At 38.1% G+C, this 16,700-nt stretch overlaps 1 protein-coding gene across 1 annotated transcript; it reads left to right on the forward strand.

Moving 5' to 3' along the window:
* The first annotated feature begins 6,639 nt into the window (after nt 1–6,639).
* Nucleotides 6,640–8,385, forward strand: LOC137981985 (uncharacterized). The gene has a single exon (XM_068829005.1). The coding sequence runs from the start codon at nt 6,640–6,642 to the stop codon at nt 8,383–8,385; it is 1,746 nt and encodes a 581-aa protein (XP_068685106.1).
* Nucleotides 8,386–16,700: the final 8,315 nt, after the last annotated feature.

Below are 16,700 nucleotides of genomic sequence, written 5' to 3' on the forward strand. Positions count from 1 at the left end.
GACAAATTTGTAAGCTCTTTCATGAAAGAACACAAATGGACATATCAGCGTGAACTATATGCAGTGTCAGCACCTGCTAGAGTCAGTGGTTTTTTTCAGATTTCTTCCAGCATTGACAATGTCAAAGCAATTTTTGTTTATCTACAACGGGCTAAAACCGGTGTCGCAACTCAAAATCCATATCTATTCGATACCTTCAAACTGAATGCAGCAAACGCAAACAGTCATTTAACAACATGCAGACTCGAATATGGAAATGGTGTTTTCTACCCAGAAACAGAATATGACAGTGAAAGCAAAGTGAGAATATTCAATGATCTGATGTCTTATGCAATGCGAAAAAATGATTACAACACCGGAACCCAGTTGAATCTTGCCAATTATAACAGCCTGTATCCACTGATCTTTTTCGATCTGTCATATCAAACAGAAAAAGTAACAAGAGACCCTAAACAGTTGATTTTCAGGTACAAACTCAATGCCAACAGTGCAGCAGATTTCAATGTCCACGCAGTTGTATTGTACGAAGAGTCGGTTGTTATTGACAAGGTGGGTAATGAATTGGTGATAGTTTAAGCCCACAACTGAAATAGTAATATGAAATCAAGTAAATGACACATATTTATTTGTAACTGGAATTATATAACATATATTATATGACTGAACTTCATGAAATCAACGTAAGACTTTCAGATAATCAAAAAAAGAATCTGAGTAATGCTTACCATAAAAGGGAAACAATTGTTCTAAGACTGACAAATGATTCTCTTAATGGAAACGACACTCTTTATGTTCCAGCAATGGTAAAAAAAAGATTGCAAAAAAATCGACAATTGAACAAAGGAATGGACATCAAGCTTGCCAAGACCAATATCAGAAAACAAGTAGGCGGAAGTCTTTTGAGCACCGTATTGTCACTTGGTATGAGAGCTCTTCCAGCAATTGGTAAAACCCTTGGGTTGAGTGCTCTTGGTGGTTTAGCAGAAGCCGGAGCCAAAAAATTGTTAGGATCGGGTCAAAAAGGCGGTGCTTTACCATTACCCATGATGATACCTTTCAATGCGATCAATCAACTGATGCCATATCTAAACATGTTCACTACAAAACAGCAAAGAGACATCATCAATGCAGCTCAAACAGGTTCTGGTGTGCATATAACACCTACTAAAACACAATCAGGTGGATTTCTCGGAACTCTGTTGGCTAGCATTGGAATACCTTTGGCTTTGAATCTTGTCAAAAAGCTAACGGGAAGAGGAGCACCGAGGGTAGGTAGGCCACCTTCATCGAAAAAGGATGGTACAGGAGCACCTAGAATTGGAATGCCCCCTCCATTTTATAGTTATCCGCCATATGTGACTGGTTATGGTAAAAAAAAAAAAACATCCTCGACCAAAAAAGGAAAAGGGTTACTATTAGGAAAAAACAGTCCATTCAATGGCATACCCATTTTGGGGGCAATATTGTAAAACCAAAATTTCACAAAAACATACCTATATCCAACCACGATCTAATGAAATGGTGCAAATATTTGAATATACCGATAAATGATGTACTGTCAAGAGATGAAAAAGTTCCACATAACCATAAACAAGCGTTATTCATCTACAATCTGGAACCAGCTTATATGTCAGGATCTCACTGGGTAGCCACTTATGTTAAGGATAACGTAATAAATTATTTCGATTCGTTTGGTATGCCCCCATTTCAAGAGATCGTAAATCATGCCAAAAAGAAAAATCTCACTTTGTTACATCAAAACAATCAGATACAAAACATACAAACAACAACTTGTGGGTATTTCTGTTTATACTTTTTGAACGAAATGAATAAGGGTAATTCGTATTATGATTTATTACAAGTGTTCGACATAAATGATACAATGAAAAATGAGAGATTTATCGAGTATTATTTTAGAAATATCTAACTTATATATATTATGAAATCATATTGTGTAAAACAGAAAAAGGTAACCGAATGTGTTGAACCTTCAGGTTACAAAACAGCCAAAAATGGTAGACTAATGTTCTTTTGCACTTGTGCTGAATGTGGTATTACAAAGACCAAATTTGTTAAAAAACAGGGAAACTAAACAGCCCGTTGGGAGCGGGCTTACTCAGTGATATTGCTAATACAGGAACAGAATTATTTTTAACCAAAGGAGTACCTTATCTTGGCAAAAAAGCAGTTGAAATGGGAAGATATTATGGTTCCGAATTAATGAGAGACCCAAAATTGCAGAAAAAAGCAATCGATTATGGTTTGAGAAAAATGAATCCTCTACTTCATAAAGTGGGATCAGAAGCTCTCAATCAATTGTCAACAAAAATAAGACCCAAAAAGAAATACACAACCAATAGGAAAGATCTAGACGGCGGTGCTCTTGATATTCACAAAGCTATTGGCAAATTACCAAAACCAAAAAGCGGATGGACGCTTCCTGGGCATCATTACACAGGACCTTACAATGATTTGGAAAATCAACTGAAGTATGACCCAAAAACTGGTCAAATATTGGAAATGTATGATATGCCCACTGGAAAAACTGATGCGATCGCAATGCAACACGATGTTGATTATTCCGTCTGCAAGGATGACAGGAAATGTAAAAACAAAGCAGATAGGAAAATGGTTCAAGCTTTAGACAACGTACCGTATAATGAAAGACAATGGGGGCATTGGTTGGCAAGAAATGTTATCAATACAAAGCAGAAACTAGGTCTAGGAGTTTCAAAAAACGGAAAAAGCCGTCGGGTAACTGGCAAGAAAAATTAGCAGATGAATTACATGCATCCATAAGACGCAACTTTACTCGGCGGCGTGTAATCGTGAATCATATCGATGAAATATGGGCAAGTGATCTAGTTGAAATGCAACAGTTTAGCAAATGGAATAAAGGTTATCGGTATCTTCTCATGGTTATTGATGTTTTCAGCAAATACGGTTGGATTGTCCCATTGAAGGATAAGAAAGGTGAATCTGTCACTGAAGCATTTAAAACAATATTCAGGGAAGGCAGAAGACCACAATATTTATGGGTTGATAAGGGAAAGGAGTTCTATAACAAACACTTGAAGGACTTGTTAGACAAAAATGGGATACATATGTACTCCACTGAAAATGAAGAGAAATCCTCAGTGGTCGAAAGATGGAATAGAACAATCAAGTCCAAAATGTGGAAACAGTTCACTGTTCAAGGTAATACACAGTATTTAGACATGCTACCCAAACTAGTGAAACAGTACAACAACACAAAACATTCAAGCATAAAAATGACACCTGTTGAAGCATCTAATAAAAGGAATGAAGGAACCGTTTACTTCAATCTATATGGTGATACAGAAACATTGAAACAAAAACCAAAATTCAAGGTTGGTGACAAGGTTCGAATATCTAAGTATAAACGGAATGTGTTCGACAAGGGTTATACACCAAATTGGACAGAAGAAGTGTTTACAGTTGATAAGATCCAATACACCAATCCAATAACATACAAACTAAAAGATCTCAGAGGCGAAGACATTCAAGGGAGTTTTTATGAACCTGAATTATTGAAAGCTAAACAGGATATTTTCCGTATTGATAAAGTAATTCGGAGGGACTATAAGAAGAAACAAGCTCTAGTGAAATGGAAGGGATACAGTGATGAATTCAACAGTTGGATACCATTGAAAGACATTGAAAACATATGAATTTTGGTGAAACAAACGCGCATAAATACTTATAAAAAAATAAAAATATATACTTATATTATATGGACAAGTTCGAAAATGAAGAAAAATTTGGTTTCTATTATGAGAGCTCTCAAGATTCACATTTGTCGGATTCCGATTGGCAACCGTCATCGCCAGAAAGTTTTTCGTCGCAAGAAAGCGAATCGGATTTTAGTTGCCCAAGTTCGCCAGAATCTGACTCGTCACGAGACAGTGAGGAATCTGTATAAAAACAAAATCTAACCAATTAACATATGAACTTTCGAGGAAGCGAAATAATTGAAACCATGGTTGTAAGAAAAGTGGTCACAGAAATGATTTGCGAAATAATAGTGAGGAACGCAGGTTACATGCATTATATGCGAACAAAGGGGTTGCCATTGTTAATCAAAGCATTGAAAACAGGAGGACCGAAAAAAGAAATCAAGAAAATGTTTCGCAATATAGATTCCAAAATGGATTTTTTATTCAGAGAGTTTCAAAGATACCGTAATTTTTTGGCTCCACACAAAATGGTGCAAGAAAATATATAAAAATAAAGTATATAGTAACATAATATGGAAGATCGAAGACCAGTTGGCCGTCCCAGATTTTATACTGCAGAAGAAAGAAGACGAACTAAAAATGATTATATGCTTCGCAAAGAGTGGTATTGCAAAATATGCGACAATGATCATAATTACACTCTTGCGGGAAAACATAATCATCTCAAAACAAAGAAACATTTCAAAAATTCATTTACTTACAACACAGGATATATTTATGACGAACATGAAAACAGCAGCAATTAATTTATTCACATCACTTCTCTTCACACAGTTAAATACATACTCCAGTATGTGTTGAACTATAAACGCACCATATTTTTATTTAAAGAATTGTTTCCTATACATATAGTATGATGAATATTATGCAAAATAATATCTCGACTTATAGTATGAACAAGAGTGATCTTGAGAAACTAAGTAAATCAGAATTAATAAAATTGATTACAAAACAAAATACGAAACCAGTGCCCACACCAAGGACTAAAACAAGACCAATCCCAAAACCAAGAAAGAGTGTGCAGCAAATGATTAAAAATTATGAAGAAAACATAATTCTTCCTCCATTAGAGTTCCGAGATGGAAACAAACCAGTACCATTGCCTAGGACTAAAAGACCAGTGCCAGCGCCTAGAACTAAAAAACCAATTCCATTGCCAAGGACCATAATACAAGAAACGAACAAAGCTTTAAAAGGGTTCACAAAGTCTTATGAAATCAACATCAAAAACAGCAAAGACCCACTTATGCAACTGCAAAATACAAGAAAGGATGTTGCCATCCATATCAAAAAAATATTGAAATCAATGAAAGGTCTAAAATTTATTGAAACACTCAGAGTAACATTTGAAAAGCAAACAGGGCGAGAAGAAAAAATCATCAAAACGGCTTATTTTAACAGTCAACCACAAACAATAACAAATGACACACAAATCGAACTAGCTTTATCTTTGTCAAAACAAGTCATACTAAACAAGATTGCAGTTTGGATTTCAGAGGGATCTGGTTGGACTATTCAATCTGTTGAAAATCATTATATCAATGTGGTAAAATATGAACCAATGAAAGGATCTTCTTATATAAAACTTCCCACAGAACTCAGAAACAGTGCGAAGGGATTGATCAACATGAAAAATGAGGATAATGAATGCTTCAGATGGTGTCATATTCGACATTTGAACCCTCAAGACAAATACCCACAGAGAATTAAAAAATCGGATAAAGCATTCATTAAAAATTTAAATTATTCAGGAATTGAATTTCCAGTGACTACCAAACAGTACAACAAAATAGAAAAGCAGAATGAAGTTAACATCAATGTTTTCGGTTATGAAAACAAACAAAAATATCCCATTTACGTGTCAAAAGAAAAGTATGAAGATTGCATGAATCTGCTTCTTATAACAGAAAATGAAAACAAGCATTATGTATTGATCAAAGATTTCAACAAGTTCATGTATGACATAACAAATAACAAAAAGAGAAAACATTTTTGCATGTATTGTCTTCAGCATTTCACTTCTGAAAGAGTGTTGAACAATCATAAAGAAAACTGTATCCAATTAAATGGAGCACAAGCAATTAAAATGCCAACAAAAGATGACAACATACTAAAATTCAACAATTTCCATAAACAACTACCAGTTCCATTTGTAATATATGCAGACTTTGAGGCAATAACCGAAAAAATACATGGATGTCAACCCAATGATGATAAATCATACACAGAGGCTTATCAGAGACACACAGACTGTGGTTATGGATATAAGGTTGTGTGTTGTTATGATAATAAATATACGAAACCAGTACAAATTTACAGAGGCGAAAAAGCCGTTTACAAATTTATGGAAGCTATGCTAGAGGAAGTTAAATATTGTAAGAAAGTTATGAAAAAATATTTCAATAAACCATTGAGAATGACAAAAGATGATGAAGACAAATTCCAAAAAGCTGACAAATGCCATATATGTGAAAAAGAATACAATAAAACTGATGTGAGAGTCAGAGATCACTGTCATATAACTGGTCAATACAGAGGATCCGCTCATCAAGATTGTAACCTCAACTTTCGAATAACTGATAAAATTCCAGTAATATTTCATAATCTCCGTGGGTATGACAGTCATTTTATAATGCAAGAAATTGGTGAAATAGTCAAAGAGCATAAATATACAAATAAGAAAGGTGAAAAGTGTCAAATGAATATCAATGCCATACCAAACAACATGGAAAAGTATATGGCTTTCATGCTTGGTAATCATCTGACCTTTATTGATAGTTTTCAATTCATGAGCTCAAGTCTTGAATAACTGGTGAGCAACCTACCAAAAGAAGCATTAATATATACTTCTCGAAAATTCAAAGGTAAAGAGCTTGATTTAATGTCTCAAAAAGGAGTATATCCATACGACTTCATGGATAGCTTTGATAAATTCAATGAAAAGTTACCACCAAAAGAAGAATTTTACAGCATATTAAATGATGAGGATATAACAGATGATCAATACAAACATGCTCAAAATGTATGGAACACTTTTGATCTGAAAAATATGGGCGAGTACCATGACTTATATCTTAAATCCGACATACTTCTGTTAGCAGATGTATTCGAAAACTTTCGAAAGACCTGTCTGCAATACTACAAACTAGACCCCTGTCATTATTTCACGTCTCCAGGGCTTTCATGGGATGCTATGCTAAAAATGACTGACATTAAATTAGAGCTTATGACTGATATTGATATGTTTCAGTTCATTGAAAAAGGAATGCGTGGTGGAATAAGTTACATTGCCAACCGGTATGGAAAAGCAAACAATAAATACATGAAAACATATGATGAGAAGGCGCCCTCAAAGTATATCATGTATCTTGATGCTAACAATCTGTATGGATGGGCTATGTCACAATACCTACCAACTGGTGGATTCAGATGGATGACAGAAAAGCAAATCAACAACATAAATTTGTCTAAATACAGCGAGAACAGCAAAAAAGGATCAACATTAGAAGTAGACCTAGCATATCCAAAAGAACTACATGATTTGCATAATGACTACCCACTAGCACCTGAAAAGGTAAAAGTCAACAAAGACATGCTTTCTAATTATTGCCAAGAAATAGCCGATAAATTTAATGTATCAACTGGTTTAGTTCATAAACTGATACCTACATTAAGCAATAAAGAAAAATACGTACTCCATTACAGAAACCTTCAATTATACACAGATCTTGGTTTAAAAATAACTAAAGTCCATCGAGTGTTGGAGTTCAATCAGTCACCATGGTTGAAAGAATACATTGATTTCAACACACAGAAGAGAACCAATGCCAAAAATGCTTTTGAGAAAGACTTCTTCAAGCTTATGAATAACAGTGTATTTGGAAAAACAATGGAAAATATTAGAAAGCGAGTAGATGTAAGATTAGTAACTGATGAAAACAAACTGTCAAAAATGGCTGCCAAACCAACATATGTTAGTAGCAAGATCTTTAATGAAAATCTAGTGGCAGTGCATAAAATCAAAGAAACACTAACCCTAAACAGGCCGGCATATGTGGGTATGTGTATATTGGATCTAAGCAAGACACTAATGTACGATTTCCACTACAATTATATCAAACAAAAATACGGCAGTAAAGCGAAATTATTATTCACAGACACAGACAGCTTGACCTATGAAATTGAAACCAGTGATGTGTATCAAGACTTTTGGAACGATAAAGACAAATTCGATAACAGCGACTACCCTGAAAACAGTCCATTCTATAGTAACACTAATAAGAAAGTAATCGGCAAATTCAAAGATGAGGCAGCAGGCATACCGATAACCGAATTCGTCGGATTGAGATCGAAAATGTATTCATATATGAAAGACAATGACAAAGGCGGAAAGACAGCAAAGGGAATCAAGAAGAATATTATCAAAAACAACATCACTCATAAAAATTATAAAGAGGTTCTATTTAATAACAAGCAAATGCAACACACCATGAAAACGATCAGAAGCAACTTACATCAACTTGAAAGCTATGAGCTTAATAAAGTATCATTGTCCTGCTTCGATGATAAGCGCTATATTCACAATAATGGTGTGACAAGTCATGCATACGGTCACTACAAAATCTAAAAAGTTGGCTGCTGACGTCACGGCACTGCTGTGCTGGTCTACATAAATAATTACACAAATTTGAAAAGTTTCACTGAAAAATTACACAATTGTGGAGTAAAAATGTGAAGCTTGTGGTTGGTTAAAAATCACGGGGAAACCCCCTTTCTTTATTTCCGAGAATGTCATGCTTTGTGATTTTTCTAAGAAAGTCACGCATTTTAAACAACATATAGTTCCAAAATAAATTTTGCGTTGGATCCATTCTGCCTCGCCACGGCATAGATTCGCAGAAATATAAAACATATAGATTTCCAAGAATATGAGATCAAAAGTTGGAAGCCATTAAATGTCAAGTAGTATGGAGTTGAGTTGGTTTGAGATCATTTTTGCAAAAATGATCTCGAACCCTCAACTCCTATACTACTCTTGGGCGCAAGCCATGGACGGGACCGGTTTTTGGATGGGTGTTGTGCTCTTGGATTACAGGAAGGCTTTTGACCTTGTGGATCACAGTACTCTGGCTGCCAAGATTATCGGGTTGCGCATTCCTAGCGGGGTTGCTCGCTGGGTCTGTGACTTCCTTTTGGACAGGGGGCAGCGAGTAAAGCTTTCAAGTTACTGTTTCTCGGAATGGGGGGCTGTTCCATCTCGAGTGCCTCAAGGCACCAACTGGCACCCTTGCTCTTCATCCTGATGATCAATGATCTCTACACACCTGGCTCCGAGGCATGGAAATATATTGATGATACTACGCCAGCTGAGGTTGTTCCAAGAGGGAGAACAAAGTTTAATGCAAGTCGCTGTTACAGCTGTGGAGCAATGGTCTATCGCTAACAAGCCTCAGCTGAACCCAGATAAGTGTAAAGAACTGCTGATTTTCTTTAAAAGAACGCAACACCAGTTTGATACGGTTTGGACACGCGATCAACCTGAACTTGTTTGTTTGTAAGCGCCAGGCGCTATCCCCGTGTGGGGACTGGATCTAGTTGAATAAAGAGAGGAAGACATGGAAGTACTGTAGTTTTTAAATTTTGAACCGGGCTTTCGAACAGATTTTCTCGCGCCCTAGAATATCCATAGTGGTCCTTCGAGCGCCAGATGAGAATCAGGGACAATCAGATCGGTGTTTAGATTATACAGTCGCAGAATCGAAGCATGGCGGATAAATCGGCGAAATCGCATATGGAAGTATCAGATGTGGACTAGCAAAGTGGAATCGTGACACGTGAAAGGAAACTGCCGCGTTATTTGAGCGATTACACCGACGTTCCCGGTCAAAGCAAGCTCCAAGCAATCAAGAACAGAAGAAAATCGATGCAAGAGAATTTGACGTGGAAGATGAATATTATAAAGGAGTACCTGAAGGAACGGAAAGACTGTAACTTAATTGAGTTTGCATGTACTCAACTCAAGCGAGCGTGGGAACAATTGATCGAAAATCACAGAGAATTTCAAGCTTTGTGTGATGGCGATGAGGGGCTACAGGAAGCAGATACCTGATTATTGGAGTCCCAAGCACTTGTCGAGGAACTGATTTGTACAACTGTTGATTATGGTGAAGTCAAATCACACGCTGGTGAAATGGTCTCAAAAGCACCTAAGGTTCGGACGGAAGGAACCGACAACTCTTCAATCACCAGCTTTGGCCGACCGAGCAAGAAAGGTAGCACCAAAACGACTTCATCTGTGTCTCGAGAACGTGCAAGAGCAGCGGCTATAGCTAGGGAAGCTGATCTAGCTTAACTGAAAGTAAAGCAGCGGAAAGCGAAAGCTCAATTGGAAGCTAAGATCGCATAACAGAAAGCTCAACTTGAAGCAGAGCTAGCAATTCAGGAAGCTGAACACGAGGCAGGTAAAAAGGAAATTGAGGCATTGCCATTGAAAGAAGATCTAGATGAATTTAATCCGTGTGATCGTATGAAAGATTTTGAAGATAACTCTGTGGGAGGCGACAAGATAAAGACGGAGACAACGCCCCCGGTCAAACAAGATGCCCCTATAAATGATATTGAGGACTCGAAGCAGAACGTTACGGAATGGCTGAAAACAATGTGGCTTAAGGGGGAGGAAACAGATGAAGGGAAAGAGAATTACTATGCTAAGCATTTACCTAGCGAAGAAAGAATTGTGGATTTCTCACAGTCTGTTCTTTCAAAGTCAGCAATGATAACTTTGCTCCCTAAACTTGACTTACGTGTATTTGATGGCGATCCTTGTACGTGGCCAAACTGGTATGGCATGTTTAAAAGCCTTAGTGGATGATCAACAACTTTTTAAAACTCAGAAAATGATCTATCTGAAGGCATCAGCTGGCATCAGCTATAGCTGGAATGTAATTCAGAGTTGACCCAACGATTTGGAAACCCCACCCTTATTTCAAAGTCACTGAGCAATAAGTTTCTGGAGATACCAGCAGTTCAGGATAAAAACACTTCAAGTTTGAGATTGTTTGTTGACAGCTTGCACAACATTGTGAGAATACTCAAGACTTATGGTCGTGAAGCAGATTTAGGAGCAGCAGCTAATATGCAGCAGATTATCACGAAATTACCTCCGAAAATTGCTGTAAGGTGGAGCAAGAGAAAGTTACGATTGCAGCTAAAGGAAGTTGACCTTAAGGACCTTGATGAGTGGCTGGAAACAGAGGTTCAAGTCCAAGAGACGGCTTTTGGTTGTGCCAGTACCAAAGAGCATCCCGAAAAAGAGAAACCTAAGTTAAACTTAAACAAATCCAAGTGGTTCAAATTCAGGAGCTAAACTAGAATGTTTTGTGTGCAAGGGATAACATGCACTGACATCGTGTGAAACTTGGAAGAGATTAACTTTGAATGAACGATGCGTAATAGCAAAGAAGTTGGGTTTGTGCGTTCGCTGCCTCAAAAGGAAACATCGAGTCGAACGTTGCTCGCTAAAGGGGACATGTCCAGCGGAAGGGTGTGTGCAAAGACACCACCCACAACTTCATGCAGCCATAGAGCCACCACAGTTAAACTCGTCAGGTGATACATTCCACCCCTTGCAAGCAGCTGTAGGAGAGACGTCCGCAACCGGCACACCAACTAATCATACGACTTGTGGAGTGACTAAAGAAGCTGAGAGTATACCACGCCCAGGAAGAGTAGCCCTGCAGATGACACCCGTAATACTGGAAGGAGAAACCGGAATAAGGATCAGAGCAAACGACTTTCTTGATGATGGTTCTGGATCATCTTACCTAAAGGAGGAAATCGATGATATATTGGGCTTGGACACTGAGCGTAAACCACTCCGTGTTGCTGTTTTCGGAGCGAAGTGGATCATGACAGATAGCAAAACTGTAATTGTGTGCCTAGAGAGTATGGATGGGAGCGTTAAGAAGCGTGTATTTCTGTGGACAACCCCCAAAATTTGGAAGATGTGGGATGAAGAAGTGGTAGGAGTCACCAATCAAAATAAGCTCTTGACTGCAGAAGAGGTGCTTGCTGCGCGGAAGGTAGCAGAGTCAAGGTGTTATGCTGAGGGGCGCTATGAAGTGGCAATTCCGTGGAAGGACGATGAACCGCCGCTGTATTGCAACAGGACGACTGCCGAGGACCGGCTCTTCTCTCTTGAGAAACACCTACAGAGAAGGCCGGACGTTGCTTAGAAATACTACCACCACTTCCTGTGGAGAGGGATAGACCTCTCGAGACCTCCCGATGTTTACGAAGCAATGAGATTGATGTTTGGTGATCGTGCTTCACCTTACTTGGCCCAGTACGTGGTGCGACAACATGCAGAAGACAACAGAGATGACTACCCACTAGCAGTGGCCATAATCCTATCACAAAATGTACATGGATGACATTATGACTTCATTGGAGACGGAAGATGAAGCGATTAAAGCTTGATTCCAGCTTAGATACGGCGTTGATGAAGTAACAGGCCAGAGGTGCTCAGAGTTGTTCCTGTGGAAGATCGTGTAGCGAATATTAACATTGAGGAGTCTTAACTACCTTGCATAAAAGGCATTAAGGGTGCAATGGAACGCTGAGACAGATATGTTTACCTCAAGTTAAACCCCCCGCAGGATGTTGTCTATGCCAAGCGAGGGTTTTTAAAGAAACTAGCTATGCTGTTTGACCCATTGCAGATGCTGGCACTATTCACAATTAGAACCAGGATGGCTATGCAGGAGGCTTGGTTACTGGGTTTAGGTTGGGATGATGCGTTTCCCAGTGATTTAAAGAAGATGTGTCAGAAAGGGTTCAGTCAGTTACCAGAACTTTCCGGAGTCTATCAAATCGGTAATTGCATCCAGGTTGTCTTTTAGTTGAAAGGAAGTAATGAGTTTCGTATCATCTACGAAACTCTGGGTGCTGCATTTCTGTGGTATCGAAAAAAGATCATTCGTATATATGCTAAATAGTAGTGGCCCCAAAATAGTCCCTTGAGGTACACCACTGGTCACAGGCAAAGGCTCAGACAGCGTTGAGTGGATTCGTACTACTTGTTTCCTATTGCTTAGCTAAGTGCGAAACCATTGGAGAGTGTGACTGGAGGTTCCGACATCTTGCAATGTTAAAATTAATGTCGCGTGATTGACACTATCAAAGGCTTTGGTGTATCTAAGAGTACAACAGCAGTTAACTTCTTTCAATGACAGATGTTTCACACGAATGCCATTTCTTGTTACCGTTTTGAGTCTTTGATAGGGTGTCATTTGATTGCAGATACGAAGTGAGTTGATTATGTACAACCCTTTCGCAAACCTTAGATAAAACTGGTATGAGTCAGATGGGCCCATTGTTGTTTGCCTGTTCGTGGTCGCCGTCTTTTGGAATTGGTGTAACCTCGGCTGTTTTCCATTTTGATGGAAAAACACATGTTAGAAAGGATGCATTAACAATAGACTTGATTGTGCGAACAACTGGATTAAGACAATCTTTGAAGACGCGAATCGGAATTTTGTCTATCCCAGGGGCCTTATTAGAGGGCATCATTGTTATTATACATTCTATCTGTTTATAATCAATGGTACTCAGTGTGAACTTGTCTTAGCAATGGACCAAGAGCAGATCGCGATCAACCTGAACTTGTTTGTTTGTAAGCACCAGGCACTATGCCCGTTTGGGGACTGGATCTAGTTCAATAAAGAGAGATTGTGTTAGCCCATGGAAGTACTGTAGTTTTTGAATTTTTAACCGGGCTTTCGAACAGAATTTCTCGCGCCCCAGATTATCCACGGTTTCTGTCAACTTTAAAAAACTTGATTTGATTGGCTTAAGCTCTATGATTGACAACAACTCTTGCCCAATGCAACGGCCCACCTAAATACTTAACTATGACGGGCCTCCAAGTAAAATCACATTATGCTTATGTCATAATGTAGGCCTTTTTCGTTGTCACCTTCATATTGCTCCGTCACGGCCAATCATGAATCCAGTTTTCGAAGCAACTTTTCCTCATTTTGGGACATAGATTTAGACCCAATGAACTCAAATGAAGCACAAGACCGGTATAGCCCAGGGTAGTTGTTTTGGAGCCACCATCAAAGCGGAAATCTGCAGCAATTTTATTGCCGAACACCTTTGTGCTGACAACGACAGTTTTTATTAGTCTGGCGCCCTTTCGGCAAGAAAGAGGAGTTACTCTTTGAGCATCGTTAGCTGCATTTACGTTCTGAACATAGGAATCAAAGTAAAGCAACAAAACGATCTGGTGCTAAATTATGCCGGCCGTTTTTATTCTTCACGTTGAGCGGGAAATGAGAATTATTAGAATGCGGTAAAATTATTCAGTGACAGATCCCATGTTTACTTTGGGTTTATATTTCTACAGATGCGACCCTAAAACGCAACGTTTTAATTGTCTCGGACATGTTCGGAGACAAACATTGTCGGTAACATCTTGGGACATTTCAGAGATCTGTCTCAAGTGCGACCCGTCCCTCATTGGGTTTTTGGCGTGGGTGGTTAATGTTCATGAAATATTCTTTCTTTGGTATAGGATTGCATGGAACCGCAAGCAATTTTAGACTTAGATGATCCATTAATGCATCCTTTAGATAACAAAGTCTTCAGCGATTGTCAACTGTTTGTCCCATTGAACTGATTAACCTAAGTGATTATGACAGACTATCATTTGAAGATAATCTGGAATTGCCCCATTTAAACACCTTAAGAGAGAAAATTCTTGTGAAAAGAAACTCTGTAACCAGCGCAATATCAGATAATGACATTTAGGTTCGCTTTCCCCAGTAACAATAATCCTTGAACATCTGCTTGTCATAACTGAAAATAAAGATATATGCAAAAATTTTGAAAAGAAACTCTATAGCCAGTGCAATATCAGATAATGACATTTAGGTTCGCTTTCCCCAGTAACAATAATCCTTGAACATCTGCTTGTCATAACTGAAAATAAAGATATATGCAAAAATTTTGAAAAGAAACTCTATAGCCAGTGCAATATCAGATAATGACATTTAGGTTCGCTTTCCCCAGTAACAATAATCCTTGAACATCTGCTTGTCATAACTGAAAATAAAGATGTATGCAAAAATTTTGAAAAGAAACTCTATAGCCAGTGCAATATCAGAGAATGACATTTAGGTTCGCTTTCCCCAGTAACAATAATCCTTGAACATCTGCTTGTCATAACTGAAAATAAAGATGTATGCAAAAATTTTGGTTTTATCAACAGAGCCCTTCTTCAGGGCGAATCCAATTCGCGATTCGCTCTGACGAAGAGCTAACGCTCGAAACGTCAGCTTTTAGAATCTATGTACGGTGGCCAATTTACATTACCAACTCCGTTGATAAAACCAAATTTTTTGTATACTACTTCCCCACCGACAGAGCACCACAGTTTCTTTAGAAACTATCCCCTTCATTCATTTGAAAATAAAGATGGCATGGTAATTTAAATCCTTTCATATATTTTCGAACTTTCGAATGCTCGCGTCTTTTAATAAGTAAATGCACGCAAATGGATAATTAACTCAGGTCCTCGGAGAGATCCTTGAGACCACAGAGGAGGAGAGCTGTAATCTGGATACCGAGAACTGAAAATACAATCGAAGGGAAAATGACGCGCTCAAGAGTGATGTAAACACGGAGCGCAAGATTTCGCCCGATGTGGATTTCATACCAAATTGTTATTCTTTGTTAAATAACTTGACTACAGCTGCCAGTAGAGAAGATCTGGGAATACTCTATATTGCTGTGTGCGCTTTAAATCGTAAATGTAGGAGTAAAATACGCTCAAAACAGCACTGAATCCTTGCACAAGTTGCAAGTTTACACAACCGATGACATCGAAATCCTCGACTACTGTAGATCCCAGGCCTTTGTCTCATATTTTCCTCAGAAATACGCGAGATTTCTTCGCATTTTAGATATGTTCTCGGAGCAGAAATTAAATTGTTTTTGTACAGAGATGTTCCTTAGACCATTACCTTTTAGATTTTAAAATAAAAAAATGATAGTGAAATTTCGAGTCATGTGCACTTTAAAAAAAAAGAACTGTACTGCGGCTTTCAGAAGTCATAGCTAAGATAACAATGTTACAATTGTACCGCGAATTGCTTAAATCACCACTGAAGGTTTCAAACACAACTTTACACGTTTATTCCACTGTTTGGTTGTCCGATATACAGGTAATTGACATAGAGGAAGGAGAAGTTCGAAAAAACAATATTAGCATAGCAGGCTAGGACCAAGCACACTTATTGTATGTAAATTTAAAATAAGAACATATGCGGCTGTAATAACCCACTTTCCTGGATCCTTCCAGTACTGGGCTCTTCCTTCAACATTGTTAACAACTTCTAATACATAACCGTACTCAAAGTTTAACTAAGTGAACATTTACCACGGAAACGTAGAATAACTATTTGAAGCTCCGTACATCGATTTTTTTATCGAAGTTTAAATGTAAATGACAAGTACAAATATTCATTGTTGATAAAGGGGTTATTTCTATTTGGACTCGTCAAATTGGCTTTTCATATCTCTTATACTGAGCATGTCAGCTTTCATTTCGAACTTTAATAGCACCATGGCAAACGGTGGCATCCAACGTCGACCATGCTTCGGAAGTCCTACTACTCAGGCTCCCTTTATAAAGACAGACGGAAGTGGCTAATATATTTCACTTCTTGTCACTCATTTCGCCTGCAAAGATTCTTCATTCTACTCTTTACTCAGGATTCACATTTCGAATTCATACTTTTTCTCTTGGTGATCCTCATTATTTGAATCCTTTATCATGATTATAATATTTGCTAAAGATACACCCTTGAACTAAGTAGTATTGTCACAATATAGCCTACTAAGCAACGTTTCCATGCGAACGAAGGACCACGAAGAGAT

Source organism: Montipora foliosa, chromosome 13 (genome assembly GCF_036669935.1).
Source record: "Montipora foliosa isolate CH-2021 chromosome 13, ASM3666993v2, whole genome shotgun sequence".
NCBI lineage: Eukaryota > Metazoa > Cnidaria > Anthozoa > Scleractinia > Acroporidae > Montipora > Montipora foliosa.

What these genes read in the sequence shown, in the direction of transcription:
- LOC137981985 (XM_068829005.1), top strand. Translation starts at nt 6,640, where the DNA reads ATGTCTCAAAAAGGAGTATATCCATACGACTTCATGGATAGCTTTGAT.